General features: G+C 39.3%; 1 protein-coding gene across 3 annotated transcripts in view; it reads right to left on the bottom strand.

Moving 5' to 3' along the window:
- ppp1r16b (protein phosphatase 1, regulatory subunit 16B) overlaps nucleotides 1-22,945 on the bottom strand; it is a 108,092-nt gene that overhangs the window by 8,869 nt on the left and 76,278 nt on the right. For all 3 annotated transcript variants that reach the window (XM_085159517.1, XM_085159518.1, XM_085159519.1), the window contains exons 4-6: nucleotides 14,528-14,673; nucleotides 12,353-12,456; nucleotides 2,598-2,722 (exon numbers count right to left, since the gene is read on the bottom strand). In XM_085159517.1, the coding sequence (XP_085015643.1) occupies nucleotides 2,598-2,722; nucleotides 12,353-12,456; nucleotides 14,528-14,673 (375 nt within the window). The remainder of the gene's footprint in view (nucleotides 1-2,597; nucleotides 2,723-12,352; nucleotides 12,457-14,527; nucleotides 14,674-22,945) is intronic.

The following is a 22,945-nucleotide window of genomic DNA, read 5'->3' on the forward strand; positions in this document are numbered from 1 at the left end:
CCATGTTTTCTTTGATGAAATGCTGCTTTTATGTTTCTTGTCATCTATTCCCGCTTCTCTTAAATGCAATTTTATCATCACTAAAGTTTTACTGTAATCTAACATTTGTTTAAATAATGGCTGCAGGTATACTGAGCATTCATAACTGGAGCACTCAGACCATTTAAAATCATACAGCTGATTTGCCTTTAAAAAATTATAATGAGGCTCTAAATGCCTGATTAGCTTTGGAGGTTTTACGGCCTCACGAGACAGTGTTGCAGAGCACATGATCTTTAAAAGGTGAATCTGCAATAAAGACGGTCCACTGAATATTTACACACCATTTGCTTTTTTTCCCCTCTTTGTTCAGACCTGTGATGCCTGATATTAACGCGAGAGGTATGAATCTCTGCAGCACATCTGGAACCTGGTGGGTAGGATGGTTCATTTCATGTTTAGCTCTCTATCTTATTTTATTTCTAACTGCTTCCTTTTCAAATGCTTTTTCTTCATTTCCTATCATACGTAATATTAAAGAAGATCAAAGTTTCCAGTAATGAGGTCAGTATATATCCAAATAATCCCTATGAGCCAGCAGCTCAGGCTTCACGCAGACTGCTTTAAATGAGCCAATTCAGACAGCTTTTTTCTACTGGCTGTGATGTTAATAAAAACGCATATCCCCAACATGGTCATCTCCGCCCCACAGGTCTATGTGTGAGCCAAGAAGCCCTAAGGGGTGCACTATGGGGGGACAGCAAGCTGTGTTGAGCTTAAAGTCAAGAGTTTTCCAGTGTCATGATGGTGGCTCTGCTCTTTCTGTCTCTGCTAATATTTTATACATACAAACTGTTGAGCCACACTTACTACAGCATGAAAGAAGCACTGCTGAACTTTGGCTACTTTCAGTTTGTGATGCAGAAAATGTGTTTATGTCCTTGGTGCTGATCTGCTGCTGAGCCTCTTTTATAGCTGCTGGAATTACAGCTACAAGGAAAATTGAAGAAAAAGAATAATCCATTAATTACATACTGAATACTCATTCAGTCAATAAAAATAATTTCATTGCTGACTAAACCATGTCTCCTTTATTATGCTTAGGGAGAATCTCAGACCTGAACACAATGAATAATTTTCAGTATTTAAACATGTAAAAGGTTTCCCAGCTCTAATGTACAGTTCATGTTAGAAACAAACAGCAGTATCAACACCGGGCCGAGCATTAAAATACATCATGTATATAATTTTCTCTCATCTTCTTTGCAGCAACACGGTTGCATTTTACTGATATATTTTTTTATGTCCTCTCCATCTTCTGTTCATCTGATAATATTTATGATTAGAGTAGATGATGCTCACTTGAGCCATTTAGCTCTGAAGAGTGAAATGATGTGTAAACACCAACTTTTCCGTGAGCCTGCACTGATTCTGCAGAAGGAGGCTCGGGGTTGGGTTAACAGAGAAAGTTGATCCCGACTCAGGGTTTGGGTTTTGTCAAGCCAGCTTGGCATGTTGAACTTGCTTTGCAGTCTATTCATCTGCTCATCTGCTATGCAGATCTTCTGTTTATATGAGAAACAGAAGAAAGGAGGGGAAGATGAGAGGGAAGCAAACATCTAAACAGAAGAAAGTTGCTTTAAAGTGTGCTACAACATCGTTTTTCTTTCCTCAGACAGTGGATAAACTGAGGCGCTGCACCAAGTCCCTGTGTAAGATGAATCAGATGAATTTTATAAATGTGTATCATCCAAAACTACTCTTGCAGAATCCAAGGGTAGAAATATGGAGCCAGATATGAGCACAATAGGACCACTTTAACAAGCTTACATGGAAAAAAATTGCTTCAGCCCAGAAAATAATATTAAAATCATTTCCTCTTTATTGCACCAAGATTTACTTGCTTAGATAACCCAACAAAAACAGCAAGAAAAGGCTTAAACCCCAATATTAGAAACCTCCGGGTGATTCACCAATGGAAGAAGCCTCCAGAGCGTACAGACAATTAAAGCAGTGATATGGCAACAAACTAACTGCATGGCTGCAATGCATGCATGTGTCCACCCAGCTAATCTTTCCTAATCTTTGAATGTAGCAATCTTAATATCTGCTTTCCCTTTTTTAATAATACAAAAACATTTTGTCTGAAGAGCAAAAGCAGCAGCTGTGGTCCAGATGATATCGCAGTGAAGATTTTAACCGACAATTTCTACCCTCATCTGTGGCAGACTCCTCTAACAGAAGCTACCCGCAGTAACAAAACACTTGTAGCTAATTTAAAGCCACAGTCAATTATATCTCAGACAATGTATTGTGGAGCAGCTACAGAAAGGCAGCTGCATTAGCTGCCTATTAACACCACACAGAGCTTAGCTTTGCCAAATTAGTGCACCATCACTGAGCACATAAATCTGCCACTTTACATCACATTTTACATTCATCTAAGTGTATTTATGCAGTACATGCATCCAATTTTATCATTTTAACCGAGCACATTCTGTTCCACAGAAACAGAATTAAATGTTTACAATATTAAAGCAGCAAGAACTTCAGCGATGTCGTTTTAAACTGAGTTTAGTTGAGATTTTTTAGAAGAAAATCAAAGCAGATAAACTTACCAGAGTAGCTCCCTGAGAGTCCTGCTGGTTGACCTTTTCTCCTTGACTCAGCAGTTCCTGAATGTCTCCTATCATCTTCCTCTCCGTCGACGCTCGCGTCTCGTTGATCATCTCCTGGGTGATGCCTGTCAGTCAAACATGCAGGCAGAGCAGCCAGAGTTAATCGCAGGGGAGTTTGGTCCTGACACTTTTAATATGTAACTGCAGCCCGGGCTGCTGAAATGGCCAGTTTTCGATGTGAGGTGAAACCCACTTGGGTGTGAAACCTCTGAGACACGTACCTGAAAATAAATGTAAAAAGTTAGTAAAGCCTTCTTTAAACTGCAACTGTAACGTCTTCTTTTTATCTAAGGAGGATGTTTTCTGCCAGCGACAGTTTCCACAGTAGGTTGGAAGCAAAGCAGAAATAACTGCTCCTTGTTATACTGGTTTGATAATATTTTAAATACCGTAATTTTCGGGCTATAAGCCGCTACTTTTTGCACAAGCTTTGAACCCTGCGGCTTTTAGTCAGGTGCGGCTTTTCTATGGATTGTCCATGATTTTTGTGATATCGTGAGAGGATTTGTTTTGTTTGTTCCGCTGTTGTACCGCACTACGTTGCCTGGCGGAAGGGCATGTGATCAGACACACAGTATCGGGGTTCAAGAGTGGTATGTTGGTCACATGTCCATCCGCCAGGCAACGTAGTGCCGTACGAAGTAGCGCGAAAAACAAACTTCAAAGTAGCGCTACGCGTTCAGCGGGAGGCGTGGATGATGAGCGGCGATAAACTTGCAAAAAGCAAGTTATGCTCAACTCCACCAGTGGAATCTGACAGCGTGGAAAAGTGTGAAAACATCCATGATCACCAACGGATTTCGAAGGGCTGGACTGCTGCATGATGGAGACACCGCCACGGCCCTTCAGAGGGTGTTCGACTCTGACACTGACAACGAGGATTTGTTTGGTTTTAAAAGTGACAACGAAGGAAAGAAGCGGAGAGTGGATGACGATGCCATCCTGAGCCTGTTCGTTTCCGACACTGGAGAAGAGGACTTTGGTGGTTTTAGTGCAGGAAGAAGAGAAAGATGGTGGTGAACGACTGACTTTTCTTCTTGTTAAAGCCGTGTCACTGCACCTGAGCCTAAAAGGTAGGCCGAATCTATTTTTCTGGTGTGCTGTAGGTTATTGTTATGTACTACATTTGTTACTCGTTTATGAAGCACAGTACATGTTTGGTACTTGTATTTACCGCTACTTGTACATATACCTAAAAAGTTATGCAAATATGTACCTGTAACTTGTTTTTCAAAATATTAATAAAAGGGGTGTGTCTCCAAACAGCCATCTCTTTCCTGACAATTCCCTTTGTGCATATTCTCTTACATATGATAAGTCAACATTGAAACACCTGCTGCTTTTAGTCAGGTGCGGCTAATGTATGTACAAAACAGGATTTCCCCTGATTTTAGCTTGTGCGGCTAATATTCAGGTGCGCTTTGTAGTCCGGGAAATACGGTAAAGGGTATTTGTAATAAAAAAAAAAATAATGCTAGTGTTGAAGGTGAATTTAATCTTCACATAAAAGTTTTTAAAATGCATTTATTTACTCTAAATCAGTGCAGAGCTGCAAACATTTGGACTCGAGCATCTGAAAGTATAAAGTGACCATTTTCTGCAGGTAGCAGAGTAGTTTATTCTCATGCTGGCTGTCCTTCCACGTCCTGGCAAAGAGGTTTGTTTGCAAAGACGGTTTGGCCCAGGTGTTTCTGGATGTCACTTCCCCTCTAAATTCCTCGTTTAATCCATCGTCCTGCTGCCAGGCAGGGCTAAATACTGAGACTGCCACACTTCAGCAAAGAAGTTATCCTCCTTCGACTCAGTAACATTCAGCGTTAATTGAAAGAGGTGTCAGTCAAGACTGTCTCTTGTATTCTTGCAGTGTAACTATCAAAATATGTGAATTAACCTCAGAAGAGATCTGGAGCACAGGGTCAAAATATCTACACAACCAAAGTAAACACGCTGCCCTAATTTAACAAAAAATAAATAAATGGGTAATTGAATTCTCATTCATCCTTAAAATGCTGTTTACGGAGGACACTCCCCTGGATCTGATCCTTCTAACTTAAAATAAATTGTAGAAGCAGTCAGGTCACATGTGACTGCACATTTTCCTTTGTTAGGATTTCAGCCCCGTGACCTTTCTCAGTAATAAATTTGTCACATAAAGCTGACGGCAGTGGCAGTCAGTCATCCACAACTCCTACTGCAATGTCGCTCTTTTGTTTTAGCAGGTGTCCACGCATGTGAAGGTTAACAGTCGTGATGAAGGGAGTTACAAGGGTGGATTGAATTTGCAATCAGAGTCACCTGGAGGGGTTTTAAAGGCTCACGGATCAAGGAAATGACAGCCCCTTTAGTCGATTTAATCCATGCCTCCAGCAAACGTTTTTCTTCTGTGTTTTCTGTTGTTTCTGTCAGAAAACAGTCTCTCAGATACTCGTGTCACAAATTCTACCTCTTTCATATTTTGATTTTGCTGCAGTGATGCGCCACAGCCAGAAAAAAACTCCCCGAAGGATTAAAGGATGTCAAATCTAGAAAATATTCCTCACCATCAAACAAAGGATAGTTCCCCCTGTTTTTAGCCTTTTCAGGAAATGTACACAACTGGCAGTAAATGTGACTACATTAGTTTCAGGTGCTTCAAATACCCTGTTGAGCTATAAAGCTGTATTTAACTAAGTAAACAATATAAATGAGAACAGACAAGAACATCGGGCGTAGTGGAAAAACCAAACCAAACAGTTTGTAGAGGTTGGACAGAAGATCTGGTCAAATATTCACCCAGAACCATTGGCCAGTTGTTCAATGTTTGTGCGTGTGTGTGTGGATGCAGCAGGCTTGTATAAACATACAATACATGAGGACATGATGTCATTCAAGTATACACAAGCAGTTATATTTTTGCACATAAGACAACAGAGTGTCCTTTCTGTCTTAGGGGCTACTTGTTTAAACAGCTCCTAACTGCAGTGTTAAGCAGAAAGGAGCCTAGTAAAGGGTAACCATGCTACCATGGCAGATATCTGGTATGGCTGTCCTATAGCAGTTTCCTCCAATAGCACAGTAATAAAGACAGTGACAGCTGTGATGGCTGCACAGTCTACACTGCACTTAAGGCCACTTGTATCTGTTTTTACTTACATTATGAAAATGTACTTATTCTTAATCTTGTGAAGAATTAATTACTTGGAAATAGGTTTTAGAAATAAGTCACATAATAATGATTTTTTTTGAGCTCCAGTCTTTTTTCTTATTCACTGCTCTTTGTGGATTTGGCCAAATGAATTCCACATGATATAAGCAGATGTTATTCATGCTACATGGCTGATTTCCCATCCCTAGAGACTATAAAACTAGTATAAAATGTAAAATTCAGTGAGTAAGTCTAATCAGCATCATTATTATAAATATAAATTCCTGCTAGGTTTGACGCCACCCAGTAACAGTACCCTAGTACCCACTCCAACATAGTCCATCACTATAAATTTCTATCCCAATACTGCATAATTCAATTCAATTCAGTTTTATTTATACAGCACAAAATCACAACATCAATCGCCTCAAGGTGCTCTATATTGTAAGGTAGACCCTACAATAATACATACAGAAAAACCCAACAGTCATAGGAACCCCTATGAGCAAGCACTTTGGCGACAGTGGGAAGGAAAAACTCCCTTTTAACAGGAAGAAACCTCTGACAGAACCAGGCTCAGGGAGGGGCGGGGCCATCTGCTATGACTGGTTGGGGTGAGAGAAGGAAGACAGGATAAAAGACATGCAAACTAACCTGTTGACCTGCACTAACTGCTTGGTATTTCCACACACCTTTTAATAACACAAAATTAGTATATTTACAGTATTATACTAATACTTAGTATAATTAGTATACTAGGTATAATCAGATATAGTCTAAGGCTACGTCCACACGTACACGGGTATTTTTGAAAACGGAGATTTTCCGTTTTCGTTTTAAAAAATAATCCCGTCCACGCGTAAAGGCAGAAATGAAGGAAAACGTTGCTAGGAACATGCCAAAGCAGCAGGTGGCGCTATATTCCTAACCGTGCAGAAATGTTGGCCAATCAGAAGTCTAGAAGCCTCGGTGGGAAAAAGTAAACAAAGCTGGCGCATAGAAGCAGAACCGAGTGGTATATGTGGAGGGACAGTAACTGTGTGTGTATATGTAAGCATTTAAACACTGCAGAGACAATTAACAGTAACAGTATTGTAGAAATTCATTTCACCGAAACAATAACGTGGCGCACAGTGTGACGTCAAAAAAGGCGCACATCTTTGACGCTGCGTTTTCTCCGTTTTTCTTGTCCACACGTAAATGCAAAAATGGAGTTTTCAAAAATATCCACCCTGGCCAGAGTTTTTAAAAATCTCCGTTTTCAGTGACCAAAAACGCCGTTTACGTGTGGACGAAAGGTGCAAACGCATAGAAAAATCTGCACCATGAACGCATCACAGGGATGAGAAGGGAAAAGGGACGTCTGGAAGGTGTAAGCAGGCTACGGGATGTCATTATTTTCTTATTACTGAGCAGGTACCTCCAGGCCCTCACCGGAAGCAGTGCCAGGCTTCAGCACATTGAATAGTAGTATGCATTAGCCTGCCAATCAGATTTCATTACTCACTAACTGAAGGTGTTGGAACACTTTTCCGGATCATTTGAATTTAACACCTGAACAGAAGAAACAGAGAGCAGGGGCTTGTCCAATGATAGTCTAGCTCTACTATTATGTGGTATTTTTGTGTTTGTTACAGGGGAAGTGAACTGATTTCAGCATCAAAACACAACATCCATGTTCATCAATATTCCACAACCTTAAGCCATTAAGATTTATTGTATTGTTTTACTGGAAGCATGTTCATTTTTGGCTCTTAGAGTGAAACTACTGTGCAGCAGAGTGATTTCACCATGTGCCACCGTAGAAGAGAGAAAAGGTAAGAAGCTATAATTTTGCTGTCTACACAGTACAACCTGAGGAACTAAGACTGCTGCTGCACTGGAATCGTGAGACTTTTTCCTTTCAAATAGCGATGCAGAACAGGCCAACGATATTCAAAATATGCACAAAGTGTTACCATCTTCCCTTCTTTAGTGCATGTGTGGATTTGACTGGGCATTAAAAAAAAATGCATTAAAGGTGTCATGCCCCACTCTATTTTACCCAGATACACAGATCCCCTCCTTATCTCTGCAGCTCATCACAGATGAACTGGGCTCTCCGGGGAAGGATCAAGGAAGCACTGAATCCGTCGATGCTGCATATCAAGTGCTGTGCGTGTGTGCGTGTCTGTGTGTGTGTGTGGAGAGAGGCTGACTGTGTGTGCCCATCCCTGCAGTGTCTCAGGGGAGACAAGTCTTATCCAGCAGTACAGTGCTGAGAACATTACGGGAGCAATTAGCAGCACCACGCTCCTTTTAATCAGCTTAATAATCATTCTTCTCACCTACTGTACCGCTATCTGCTTTCTGCAGCTTGAGAGATCCTATTGTAAGCTGAGAACCTCATTTTCAAGTGTCTGTTTTCCCTCTGAGAGCCCCCGCTCTCCGTCTCTGTGCATTTTCAATAATGCCTCACATCCACACAATGCGGCTTCATGTATCCTGTTTGTACTGTCTTTGAAAAAGATCAAAATTATTAACTGCAAACTTGTTTACGAGTGCAGTAACCGGACTTCTCGAGCTTTAGTTAACCAGGGAAGTATGACTGAGCACCCCTGATGCTCGCCTTCGGCACCCTGCATCTACAGTCTCCTGCTTACTCACACCAGCTCCACACATGCATTTGGCATTTAGCAGTGTGCTGAAGGGCACCTTAACCAACTTAGGAAAATTTCACCTTTTCTTTACTTTTTTTGTTTTTGATAGCACTTGTGAAGCACACCAACCAACAGCCTCGTACTGGTAAACAAGCAGGTGTGAGCATATGAATAAGCAATGACTTTTGTGAGGCAGCGCACTGTCCTGAAACACGTCAGATGTGGAAATAATTTCTATGTTATTCTGTATGAGACTTGAAGAGAAGGATTAGATATGATTCATGTATTACTGAGTTTTTTGTCTTTTTTAAAGATGTTTGTTGAATCTCTAAAGCGGAGGTGAAGTTAACAGTGTTAACAAGATGTTAGAAAGATTAATATGTGTGTACGATCCGGGAGGCAAAGAATACACTTTAAAACTTAGAAGGAAACTGTGCTGCACACTCACTCATTTTAATAAAGTAAGTATGAAGCTACAGCCTGTTAGACTGCTTCTGTACAGGAAAAACAGCATCTTCCATAAAAACAAAATCAATGGAGAAAAAAATCTGCAGTTGAGTCAACAGTCGTGTCATGCTGGCCCCAAAAATCACAGTTCAGTCTTTTCATTGGCTGAGTTTGGTTTTAACACAACCATAGTCAGTTAGGACTAGCCACACATACCTAGGGTCTGACTAAGTCAGTGACTGCCCATGACAAGCAGTTGCTACGTGAAATTGCTTGCAAATAGGTAGGCTGCACTAATTGCTCTGGTCACTAAGATATTGCCATGGTGGCCTGTAGTTTGCGTGGAAGACAAGTGACAGTGAAACTGTGAAAAGCACAACGCAATCTAACTGGGGACTGTTCACCTTCAAAGTAAAAGTAGGACTTTTTAAAATATGTTTTGGATGCAAAGGTAAAGCACCAGTTTTAGGCTATGTTCACACGTACACGGGTATTTTTGAAAACTGAGATTTTCCGTTTTCGTTTTAAAAAATAATCCCGTCCACACGTAAAGGCAGAAATGAAGGAAAACGCTGCTAGGAACATGCCAAAGCAACAGGTGGCGATATATTCCTAACCGTGCAGAAATGTTGGCCAATCAGAAGTCTAGAAGCCTCAGCGGGAAAAAGTAAACAAAGCTGGGGCATAGAAGCAGAACCGAGTCGTATGTGTGGAGGGACAGTAACTATGTGTGTATGTAAGCATTTAAACACTGCAGAGACAATTAACAGTAACAGTATTGTAGAAATTCATTTCACCGAAACAATAATGTGGCGCACACTGTGACGTTAAAAAAGGCGCACACCTTTGACGCTGCGTTTTCTGCGTTTTTCCTCGTCCACACGTAAATGCAAAAGCTGAGTTTTCAAAAATATCCACCCTGGCCGGAGTTTTTAAAATCTCCGTTTTCAGTGACCAAAAACGCCGTTTACGTGTGGACGAAAGGTGCAAACACAAAAAAAAAAAATCTGCGTTTTCAAAAATACCCGGGTACGTGTGGACGTAGCCTTACTTTGAAGGCAAAAAGTCTCTGTTTTGGTTTGCATGACACTTGTTTGCAGACAAGTGAAACTCTTCTATGCAAACCTTGTAATAAGCAACAGGAGCTTTTTGGTATGACAACATGTATCCACCAAACTGCCACAACCACTTGCCACATTTTTCCCAGCAAACCAGGGGTTGCCAGGGGATGCTGACTGGCTTTGAAAGTGTATAATACTGGCATACCAGCTTTGCTAACCAGACATAAGTGGTTAGGACTTAGTAACACTAACCAAGCTAGAAAGCCATAACTAGGGTTAGCCAAAAACCCAACTGTACCCCGTTTCCTGGTTAATAACTACTAATACAACTGGAGGTCTGTGTGACATCTTTGTTTTAGTCTATGGCCCAAAGGCAACACCATTAAACTATGTTGTAATCAGAAAGCAATTAATTTATTTTTTTGCAATCTTTTTAATTGCATTTTGCAAAATGATGTTTGAAATGAGCCACAGTTTTGCAGCCAGTTCTACAATAGGACAGTGAAAACCCCCTGCTGCTCATTTTTGTTGTTTTGTTCCCAGTCGTGAGAACACATGCCAGCTTGAGGATGTAACCATTTACCAGAAAACAACAAAACACTGAGAGCAGCTCGTGTTAAGAAGCTTGATTTTACTCCAGTGTAAATAAATTTGTCTGTTGCTTCGACAGCTTTTGTACGCGTCTTTCTTCACACCGCACAAACAGACAAAAATGCAAACGGCACAAGTTTCCCCCTCCTTCATCACTGATGTGCAGTTATGTCAGCGCTGATCTCCTTGAACTCTCTTTCACTCATGTCGCAGAGACAAACTGTGGCGTCTGCAGCTGTTTACAGTGACACAGCATGAATATACAGTATCCTAATCTGCACCCCGCTGGCACAGGGAGAGAGAACTGTGAATACTTTCAGCTCCTCACAGTGTCAATCATAAAACTGTTACTGACACTACGTGTGATATCAGGTCACAACTCCGGTGCCATCTTCTTCAGCAATCTGTTCTTATGACAAGTAGAGCGTTAAGACTGCCAAAAGCTGCAAGCCGCAAAAGTTAAAATAAAATTAACATCTTCCTTCCTTCTCATCTCTAATTTTTGCTAGACCTGGGCTCTTAAACGACTGCTTTTTATAGCAGTCACACTTAAAAAAGTAACAAAAAATAACAACACAGTCCAAGTGTTAAAGTACAAGGAAGCTGATTAAACTGTGTCTGCCTGCTTTAAAGTCCACACATAACCTGTCACAGTTTTATTCAGACTAAAACAGCAGATCTATACAGCAATACATGAACTTTGCTGTCCAGACAATGACTTTTAGACTGGATACTAGAGGTGGGAATCACCATACAACTCACGATACGATATTATCACAATACTTAACGCACAATACGATATTATTGCAATTTTTAAAAATATTTTGCGATATTCAAATTCTGTACATAAAGGTAAACTTTATCAATATTCATTTTATCTAATATCAAAGTCTCACACTCAGTCTTTCTCTCATTTCAGTTTTATTGTTGACAAACTGAACGGTTTGTATTACAGTCTAGTCCAACTTAACTGAATCAACCATCTGGTACGATTATAGCTATTCTGAACTATGCAGTTTATGAAAACTATGCAGCCCCTTCAGCAACTGAAGAATTTGAAAGTAAATTAAAACAAAATATAATTTTACATTAAAAAGTTTTAAACTTAATTAAAATAAAACATGTCTTAAATTAAAATAAGTAAACTGTCATGTTTATTGCTGCCAAAAAAAAAAGTTAAACACATTTGGACAGTGAAGGAATGTCAGGATTCAAGCTCAGAAAAAGGATCAACATGCTCTGAAGTCCTGTATCGATACATTATTAGCAAACAAAATATCACGATACTACACAGTATCGATTTTTTTCCCCCACCCCTACTGGATACAACTTTAACTTTTCTAACATAAGCTTTAAAGTAAGCTAGCGGTAGGCTGTGTTTTCAATAAGTCTAAGAAGCTGAGGCTGAGTTAGCAAGCTAGCCTCTTCTGGCAAGTCCTCTGATGTTTTGGCAAAATACACAGTTGTCGACTAGGAATGAACAGATGTAATCAGGGAAGGAAATGAACGGGTTGAACTAAGTGAATGTTGTTTTTCCTGGAAATATCTTGTTCACTGTGAGTCTAAAAAGAAAAAGGAAATGTTTTACAAAAACATTGATGGTTAAAAAAACTCACCTGTGCTGGTAAAGTTAAAGTTACATTTAATTGGAATAATCCCAATATAAACGTACTTTGTGTAACATCATTACTCCTGCGCATAACTATGTAATCTCTCAATTATCAGTCTGACAGTCTGCAGACAGACTGAATCTGATTCCAAACTTACTAAAAGATTTTATCATCTGTCTAACCTTCCTGTCAGTAACTTCCCCTTTAAGCATTTATTCTCTACCTCTGTTGGCCATGGCCGTCTCAATGATGTCCAGCGTGGGATCATCTTCGCACAGGTCGTAGGGCATGTTCCCATCGGAGTTGACTGCCAGCAGATCTGCGCCACTGTGGGAAATGAGCGGATGAATATTTCAACAAATCCAATCAGAGTTAATAAATGCTCTGAATGTACAATACGCAGGGCTAACGACTCAATGAGAAAAAGTGTTCAATATATTACATTTCATGGCACCATCTGTGATCCTCAAAAGTTTAAAAATAACCAAAACAACTCAGTCATCAGGGTAACACCGCCCTGTTTTCATGTCCCGACCTACTGTAACACACAAAGATGCTGAAAACTAACAATCTATAACTCAAAGTCTTGGACGGGGATGACAAAACAAATGTGCATTGCACAGCACTAACTGAAGAAGCTAATTAACGTCTTTCAGCCCAGAACAAAAGACACTGCCTCATTCAGCAGTTTTTAGCTTCATCCATGTCACCGCACGGTCGCTTTGACGAGTCCTGCACGTCAACAGATGGCAGCAGTGTGTTTGCGTGTGTGTAAGTCTCTGCATACAGGCTGCAGTTCAACCCGTCATGTTAACGAGAAGAAACAATACCAATGTGTACACGTGCAGTATATTAATTTGCCTGTTTTGTCTCTTTGTGTGTACACGTGTTTCGCTGTTATTGCTTCATTAGGATGCAATTAAAGCCTAATAAACTCAGTCTAATTAAATCCTAATTCAACATGTCCACAATGTGCGAACTCATGAGTCATCTATACTTCTTACACGTATTTGCATCCAGTCAAAGACAGTAACAAGGACATCTTTGCCTATGGGAATTTGGGTCAGTGTTACTGAATTATTAACAACATCTGCATATCAAAGTTGGATAATAATTCAATCTCTGTCATTATTAAACCACTACACATCCTACGGCTGGAAATAATTCAGTATTATCCTTTACTGACCTTCAGTGGGTTTGCTTTATCTTCAAATATTATTATAACACTGATTTTTAGTAGAGGATAGTGTCATTTCCACGATGTTTTTCACTCTTTTTTTGTATAATTTGTCACAGTTGTTAGGTGCATTAGCATTAATTGTTGCTTCTGTTGATTTTGGAACAGAAAAACCTAATCTGTCTGGACAAGAAAAAATCAGGTTCCTCCAAACTGCCTCTGTGGCTCATTGGGGAGAGTAGCTGCAGCTATACCTGTGTATTTGACAGCATGGCAACAATATGCCATGCTATTAAGTTTAGACTATCGTGTAAGCACATGTTTTTGCCTGGGAAACCATCACAGCCATTCATTATACTGCTGGTCAATTTAAACTTTCAACCTAAAGTGGATTCATTATGCTCACGGTTTAAAATAACCATGATTTATCTCATACTGGCCCCTTAGCAAACCTTTTAGCTCCTGTGTCTTTAAGCCAAGTATTCTGATTGGCTGTCCTTTACAAACAGAAGGGCTGAAAAGCAGGTGGGAGGGGCTTCCATATTAAAATCCTCTCTTTATAACATCGTACAAAAAAAAGTTAGAAACAGCGTTTCAAGCCTCCTCGGGAAAATCTGTCCCTTAGCATGAGCCCACTATCACAACAAAATGAACAATAATATGGGAAACCATAGCAGACCCACCCCAAAATCAAATTGTATTGTTTATTCTGTGGCCTGTAGAGCTATTCATACATCTGATGTTCACAGAAATCTTTATATCTTGTCACTATATCATAACTGTAAGCCTCTTCTCACAAACTGCAATAATGCAAGTAAAGTTTAGTAGAAATGAAGCACGTCTTTTAAACTTTATGACTAATAGTTAACAAATTAACTACATTTTGGTGCATTCAGTCTCGAACTGCAACTGTTCGGTTTGTTTATTTTTGTTGTTTTAATGCTGTGACGCACTGATGTCAATATTTACCCAGAACTGACCTGCTGAGCTGAATCCAGCAAAAATCTGGTGTCATATTGTTACAGAGCTACTATTCCTCACTGCATACGTGACCTTTTACAGCCTAAGGCAGTGCCATTACTCAATTTTCCTGAAGCATAACGAGTTAAATATTAGATTTCATAAGAACATATTTAGACTTTCGTGGTGCTGGTCTTTATCTCAGACAAGATAAGGGCTGTGCTGCAGGAAATGATGATGTATCATATCTTTATGACTTACTGTGCGATGAGTATCTTAACAAGTCCTGCGTGGCCACAGGTAGCAGCAGCATGCAGCGGCGTCCACAGTTCGTTGTCCTGAGCGTTAACACTGGCTCCTCGGTCCAACAAGAGCTTCACCATCTCCTCATAGTTGTCTATGCAACACTGTATGGAGAGAAAGAGACAGAGGAAAAGGGAGGGAAGGAAAGCAGGAGGAGGAGAAGATTAGATTTGGTTCAGGTTTTATATGAAATATTTAATAGCCCAGTATTTTCAGGGTTTGAATTTCAGTGTGGGATTGTGGGCACTGCACATAGAGGAAGAGAATGAATGGATGGACCGATGGAAGACACAACAACAGAACAATAAAATATGTGCAGCTCACCACTATCCCCTTGTGGAAAACAGTTAACCCCCAATTTTGAAATATGACTTTAAAGGCATTTAAAGATCTAAAACCTTGGAAAAAGATAGTAAAGAAAATACAAAAAAATATGATGGTTTGTAAAATAAAAAGTGAGGAGGAAAAAAGCTGTGGTGCAGTCAAGGTGTATATTTCAGCATCTTAATCATTCAAGAATGACAACAAAACCATAAATAAGTAAGTATCCATTTGTGAAATCTATATAGTATTTTTATTAGGCTATCCTAGAGTACAAATCTAAGCAACTTTATACACATTCATCCTGACTTCTCAGCCATTGTGTGGGTTTGTTTCCTGGACAAAGGCAGAGGGTCACAGAGTATTTTGCTTGTAAAACTGGGTGTGATTACAGGGTGGAGAGGAAGGAGAATTTTCCATGAAAACCATTCTCCAATCAGACGGCTGTCAGCAGCTGCAATTTGCTCCATCAGAGCTAATTAGTGAGTGTGGCAGTAACTTGTTGTTACTGCCACAGATAACAAAAAACAAGAGAGAAGGAGGCAGGAAAGTGCTGAAGAGAAGGATGGAATTACTTTGTCACAGTGGGAGGGTCAGATATTATCAGAAAATCAAGACGTTCAGGGCAAACAGTTTGTTTCCAAAGTCTGAAAAGGGCACGTCAGCTAATGCCTCTGTTATTGTTTGCGGTGGTGAATCTGGTGCATGACATTTTTAATCAAACCTTCCAAACCAATTTTTATTTTTCTGCTTTGTTTTGTTTTGTTTGTTCATTTTATACCAAAGAACCCTTGGACACCTTTATATCAAAGGAAATGAGACATCCGTCACACAAAAAAACAAACAAATGCAAAATCACCTTTGGCAAATTGATTGCTGACAATCCTAAAAAACCCAAAAGTGGTTCAATGAAGAAAAAAAGGGGGGAAAAGAAAATAAAAGAAAGAGGAATGGCAGCAAATAGAAAAAAATAAAGATAACAAGCAACAAAAGAAAGAAAAATACATCCACTCAGTAATCCGCTTATACTGTGAGGCTTTGGCGAGCAGCAGCCATCTCAGCATGTATTGGAAACCACGATGTTAACACACAAGTCTCAAATTGTTTCCACTTTCTAAATCCCTGATTGCAATCCATCAAATCACAAGCTCCTCTGTTCAACTCCTATGTGATTATATTCTGACTTCAATTCTGCAATTTGGGTAAAAAATAGTCAAAGTTTCTGTTAGCTCACCATCCCATGTCTTCAGATTATTGATAGACTCTACTTTTCTGCAGTTTAACACTTTCTAAAGTGACATTTTTTTGCACCGTCTTCTCAAATGGGAAGGTTTTCGGCTCTTCTTTATTTCATCTGATTGCGAATTGTTTACTTGAAAAAATAATCTACAAGGAAACATTTTGTTGCATGCACAGGTTAAACCTATGCGCAAGTTATACGATGGGAATCACTTCTGAGCAGAAAACAAAATAGATATTTTCTGTTAAACCAACTGTATGCTTGTTTTTAAGCGGCTATAGGTCGTTTCACTTGTGTATAAGCAGTTTAATTAGAGTGAACCTGCTGTGCTCCATATTACTTTTCCTTAGTACAGCCCGTCAGCTTCACTCTCTTATACAAAGCTCCCTTTCCTTAAAGGCCAACATCCCTTTAAGCCATTTTTCTTCATATTGGCTTCCAGTCCCCTGGCTTCTAAACAGAACCCATGACTTTTGAACACCATCCACTCCACATGCCACTGTGAAAGTTCTGAAACAAACAAAAAAAACAACATAATTTCTCATTCTTAATAAGAAATGATAGTTTCTGGCATCTGTCTGTAAAGGTAATTATTCAATCTGGAATAAGAGAATGGACTGTTGGTAATAATTTACCTATTACCTGCTTAATATGGCATTTAAGGTGGATTTGGTGTTTAATCTGCAGACAATATAGAAGCTAAGCACAGGGTGGGCCATTTATAAGGATACACGTAATAACATGGGAATGGTTGGTGATATTAAAGTCCTGTTTGTGGCACATTAGTATATGTGAGGGGGCAAACTCCTCAAGATAGGTTTACAATTCACAATGTTTAAACAGGACTTTAATATCACCAACCATTCCCATGTTATTACAGTGTATCCATATAAATGGCCCACCCTGTACTGTAACATCATCCATGGGTTTCTGGAGGCTCGTTTTGAAGCAATTATACTTTCGCCATCTTGGTTTTAAAGAACTAGATGTGACTAGGAGGGTCAAATGTCACTATGAAACCACTCACTCATTAACTAACAACTCAAATCTGCCGTTTATGGTTTAATCACAAGCATAATGGCGTAGTATAACATAGGGGTGGGGGGAAAAAATCGATACCGTGTAGTATCGTGATATTTTGTTTGCTAATAATGTATCGATACAGGGACAGCAGAAATCGATATTTTGTTACAAAATATCGATTTCTCTGACTTCAGAGCATGTTGACCCTTTTTCTGAGCAAGAATCCTGACATTCCTTCACTGTCCAAATGTGTTTAACTTTTTTTGGCAGCAATAAACATGACAGTTTACTTATTTTAATTTTAAATTGAATTTTAAAAGTTTAAAACTTTTTTATTTAATGTAAAATTATATTTTGTTTTAATTTACTTTTAAATTCTTCAGAATAGTTATAATTGTACCAGATGGTTGCGATCAGTTAAGTTGGACTAGACTGTAATACAAACCGTTCAGTTTGTCAACAATAAAACTGAAATGAGAGAAAGACTGAGTGTGAGACTTTGATATTAGAGAAAATGAATATTGATAAAGTTTACCTTTATGTACAGAATCTGAATATCTCAAAATATTTTTAAAAATTGCAATAATATCGTATCGTGCATTAAGTATTGTGATAATATCGTATTGTGGGATGTATGGTGATTCCCACCTCTAGTATAACAACAGTGATGGTAGGAATAATACCAGAGTAAATTTTTCTGTGACATACAATTGTCATATCATAATATCAATGGCACAGTGCAGAACAGTGTTTAAAGCCCAGGCATGCCCAACAACGAGAGCAGCGTGTCAGCCTCCAATGATGATTTAGTAAATAGTGAACTTTAACGACCTCCAACAAAAGAGCAAATGTTTGATGGGTTAGGGTTAGAGGTTAAAGGTTAGGGATTTTCCATTTCAATTTTATTACGTGCAAGCATAGTGCAGGGTCCTGAAGAGTTACAAGGTTAAATTACTTGAGTTATTGTTACTGTTGAAATGTTGAGCATTTCAGAGGAAGAGACTACCTGGGATACTTTTGTGCTTATGCTTTGTATGTATACCTGTATCTCTAATATTGCACTATATTACTGCTGCTGGCGCCTTGTGGCAACAGATTCCAATTTTGAATCAGGGCGTTTATGATCCATGAGCTCACTGGAGAACAGAAGGATGGAAAATGTGTTCATTTCGTTTGCACTAATAAATGCTGCAGTCTGCAAGCTGCAGTCACTGATGTTCAGTTTTTTTTTTTTCCTGAACTGTCAGAAATACTGCAAATTTTATTGAAATATTCTGTTAAATTTTCACCTCTAATATTACGTTTGGTACCTTTCATGATGGGCAAGGACAACTTACGAGCAATTAACAAAACCACAGTATGGATAAAATAACAGCATAGACATGTTTTCAGAGATGTTTTCAGGCTGGCTTTAAAGACAGGGACAGGATCAATGTTGCAAATGTGGTGCAGGAGAGAGCTCCCAAGAAGGCGGAAAGCTTTTTGGTAGAAAGCTCAAAAGCCCAAGGTGGAAAGCCAGGCAGCTGGTATAATAAGAGTAACAGAGGAGAGTACAGGAAGGAATGGTGATGTGCAGAAGGTGAGAGAAAAATGGAGGTGCGAGATTGTGGAGAGAGTTGAAAGTAAGAAGCAAAATCTTAAAATTAATGCAGCTGCTGAAGGAAATGAGTAATACGTTCTATGGAAGGAGTTCTGGCTATGACCAGCTGAACCCTGCAGAGAAGTTTAAGATTTTTGAAGGCATTACTTTAATAAATATGATATATAACCAGAGCACGTCCAAGAAAACCAATACTGATGTACAGGATGTATGAAGCCGACCAATATCACATTGGAAGAAATATGCAGGCTGAGTGATATTATTGATGTGCGTTTCAAAATTTAAGGCATTATGGAAAACAGCAACTAAGCTCTTGATCTGGGAAGGAGGAACGATGTGAGAAGTGTCAAGGCACAGAGCGAGCTTAGCACATTTGTTCAAAAAAGTTTTAGTTCTACCAGAAGGACCTCGGTTTGTCACTTTTTAACTTAAGAAAAGTAGCAGACAATCACAATCAGGTGGAAGAGTGGAACTAGGCTGCGTGGACAGGTAGAGGTGGGTGTCATCAGCATAAGAATGAAAATGAATACCAGATTTCCTAATAATGTAACCTAAAAGTAAAAGATAAATAATAAATAGAAAGATGCCTGAGGCAGAACCCTGGGGAACACCACTAACAACTGGGCAAGGTTGTGAATTGAAATGTTTTCACTGGACTCAGATCAAGAAGCAACCCAGAGTCGGCTGCCATCAGAAGATCATTTGTGATCTTGACCAGGGGTGCCTCTGTACTGTGAACTGGCCGAAAACCAGACTGAAATTGTTGAGATGATTGTTAGTAGGGTATGAATAACTCGGCAAAGCAACATTCTTTTTTGTTTGTTTGTTTTTGAAAGAAGAGTAATGTATGGTAATTATTTTGGTTGAAAGGGTCTTCTTAAGAGTTGAACTTATCAAAGCTGTTTTAAGAGGAAGGGAGGGGAAAAAGGACAAGATTTGGGAAAAGTAAATTATGTCAGTTATAAAAGGAGCGAGAGAGAATCAACAGGACTTGGCCCCCTAGTTGACAGTGGCTCTGTGGTGTAGTGGTTAACACAGTTGTTTTAATGCATGAAAGATCCCCAGCTGGAGGCCAGGAGAAGACCTAAACCCAGCTGTGGTGGTCCCTTGGGAAATAAGGGAGCAGCTGAAAGCAACTAAAAGCACCCGTGCAACAGTGGTGACAGAGACCCTTTCTAAGGTCTTAAGTAATTAAGCTAAAATATCAAATTAAGTATGAAAAAGTTTTAATGTCAGGGGTGTAAAGTAGTTTTTCTCCTATTGACAACCGTTAACCATCTCTCTCTAATGTCTCTGTTACACCCGCGAATCAGTTTTCACTTTTTCCACTTAATAACTATAGCCAGTAATGCTCCCTTTTTACACTCTGCATCGTCTTTTAGCAGCGGTTAGAATGAACGTCAGGACTTCTCAGATTTCCTCCTCGTCTTTGAATTTCCACCACACTATACATAATCATCATATAAACGTTGGGAGGTCGAGGTGCAGAGAGATTTTTTTCTTTTTGTGGATTTGCATAAAAGATGAGCGAAAGTGCAATCTCTAGAGATTTCTAGTATCTCAGAGTAGGAGTGAAAGAAGGGAAGGCAATAATACAGAGCGAGGCTACAACACAACTATAAGCCAACTGGAGAGAAATGCCAAGAAGAAGAAGCAGGAGGGGCAGATTAGAAGACAGAAGAAAGTCACTTTGGGATATGTAAACAACAACCGCAGACTCCATTCTTCAGCATCATTTACATAGAGTCCCTGCTTTCAAGTAATTTTAGAATTAGCAGCCTACTCTACTCAAACTCAGAGACCAGAAACTTGTGTTACATTTGACGATAAAGAAAATCCCTTTATGATCATTTATCTATGTCATGAAACCAACTATAGCTCAGCTGTGTCTGTGAGATGATGTGACAGCTCAGACTGTTACCTTCTGTACCCCATACAGTACATCCCCTCTGGCTCTAAAGCAAACCCTCAATCTCCATTCTTTCCATTACTTGCTCTCCTTCTCTGACGCTTCCCTCCAGCTCTCTGATAAAACTTTAATCTTAATGCTTGAACAACAGTAAAAAAAAAAAAAAAAGACTCTTAAACCACACTGACGTAAGAGAAACTGATTTGTGTACATTCTTTGGAGTTTTGTAGTGTTGATTTACAAGGCTGCTCAGATAAGGCACATCTGACACGAGCGTGTGATGGTGGGGGAGTACGTGAATTAATATACAGCACAAGAGAGGAAATGAAATTACAGCACAGATAGCAGGAAGACAGATAAGAGGCAAAATGGATGCAAAGAAGAAAAAAAAGAATGCTGACTGGAAACATGTCGAACTGACAAACACATCCTTTCAGAAACGTTTTAGTGCAGGGGAAGATTTTCATTGTGAAGATTATTCGATGAGAAGTTACAAAATGAGGTTTTGCACCTGATCTGCAGAAAACCTTACCAGCTGTCTGTTTAGTTAATGATCATTTTGGATGGATTGAAAATCATCAACATAAAAACATAATCAACAATTAAGACAGAGATATGGTTTGAAAGAACCAAATACAAGTTTAAAGCAACAGGGTTTCTTCTGATGGTAAAGTTAGCAAACTTAGTAAATGTATGATTCTTTTGCTGCTACCACAAAATAAAAATATCAGTGGTTTTAACCAGGAAGTGAAACAAGAAGTCTGGCAAGTCAATGTTGGACTAAATATGAAGTGAAACAATCCAAACTTATTATTGGCCTTGGACTAATAATAATAATAATTATATATATATATATATATATATATATATTTTTTTTTTTTCTTTTTTAAATTTATTATTATTTTTTATTATTATCTCAATTTTGTACAGGCCGCACTGGATTTTAAGCCGTATGCGTTTCACTCGTAATATGAGATATTTACACAGAAATATTACATGTGAGGATTTTTAACATTTAATTTAATCCATAAGGTAACATAAACGTTAACGTACGTATCGGTAACACACAAATTATGTTGCGTATGGGGTTTTTTTTACGGAACAGTGCACAAACAACATTACAACGTCTCTTAACAACTGGTAAAAATATATACCGTATATATACTACTTAATATACTACTTATCAATTTTATTGGTCTACTGTTACCAGGCAAAATGTTTTTGGCCGCATGAAAAAAATGCATTAGCTGCACGTTAGTATAAGCCGCAGTGTTCACAGTGTGGGGAAAAAGTAGCGGCTTATGACCCGAAAACTACGGTATATAAAAATGGCTATAGCCTGGAGATCCAGGACCCAGTCATAGAGCGCCGGAGGAGGTGCGCTCAGACGTTTCTCTTTTTCTCGTGATGCAATTTTTCCTTTACCATCTATGATGCAAATAGCGAGGCGTCAGACAAAATTAGCAGGAAGGAACAAAGTATCTTTATGACCTCCTTCTGATGCTGCCAAAAGCAGAAGTGGTATTCTGTGAAGGCTGCTCTATGTATGTCAATGACTTCCAGTGTTAATGTTAGAAAAGAAACCAAATTCAAAGGAAAAGACAGAAGTGCACGAGTCACACATCTCCTTTTTTTAAATGTGCGTGTGTCAGTTGATGCATGTGTGAGCATATATGAGGGTGATAAATTGATAAACTGGTAATTCAGTGAACAACTTATGGGTTTCATTTTCCATCCGAGTCTGGCAATTGGCAAGCTGCAAGAGATAATTCAAAAAAAGTGAACACAAGCTTGTCAAAGACATTCAGTACACTGATGTGTTGGCTTATTCCAGCCAGCGGCAACGTCCTGACAGATGTCATCAGAATCAGAAGAACAGGCTGCAACCTACACACAGCAGCTAACATCTAGGCTAATCTCTCCAGCCTTCTGAATACACCCACATGCTTAAGCTAACCTGCTAGCTAACTGCTTGGCTAATCTCATTTCCTGTGACAAACAAAAAACACACACTTTCACCCACGAGCTAGGAAAGTACTAAACTAAAGACAATGAAGCAAACAGGAAAATAATGTGCCATTCATGCAAAGCACTGAGAATGGGAGCATGGCTCAAACAAAAGGCCCAGATTATTTCTGTGACCCTGGAAAACAACGGCAACAGTCTTATGCCGGGCTCACACTGTGCGATTTTTGGCCCATTTTGAGCCGTTTTTTGAGTCGTGCAACCGTTTTGGCGATCGGCCCGATTTTGGCCTTCATCGTGCGTCGTGCGTCGTGTAGT

Source organism: Neolamprologus multifasciatus, chromosome 5, assembly GCF_963576455.1.
Source record: "Neolamprologus multifasciatus chromosome 5, fNeoMul1.2, whole genome shotgun sequence".
Classification (NCBI taxonomy): domain Eukaryota; kingdom Metazoa; phylum Chordata; class Actinopteri; order Cichliformes; family Cichlidae; genus Neolamprologus; species Neolamprologus multifasciatus.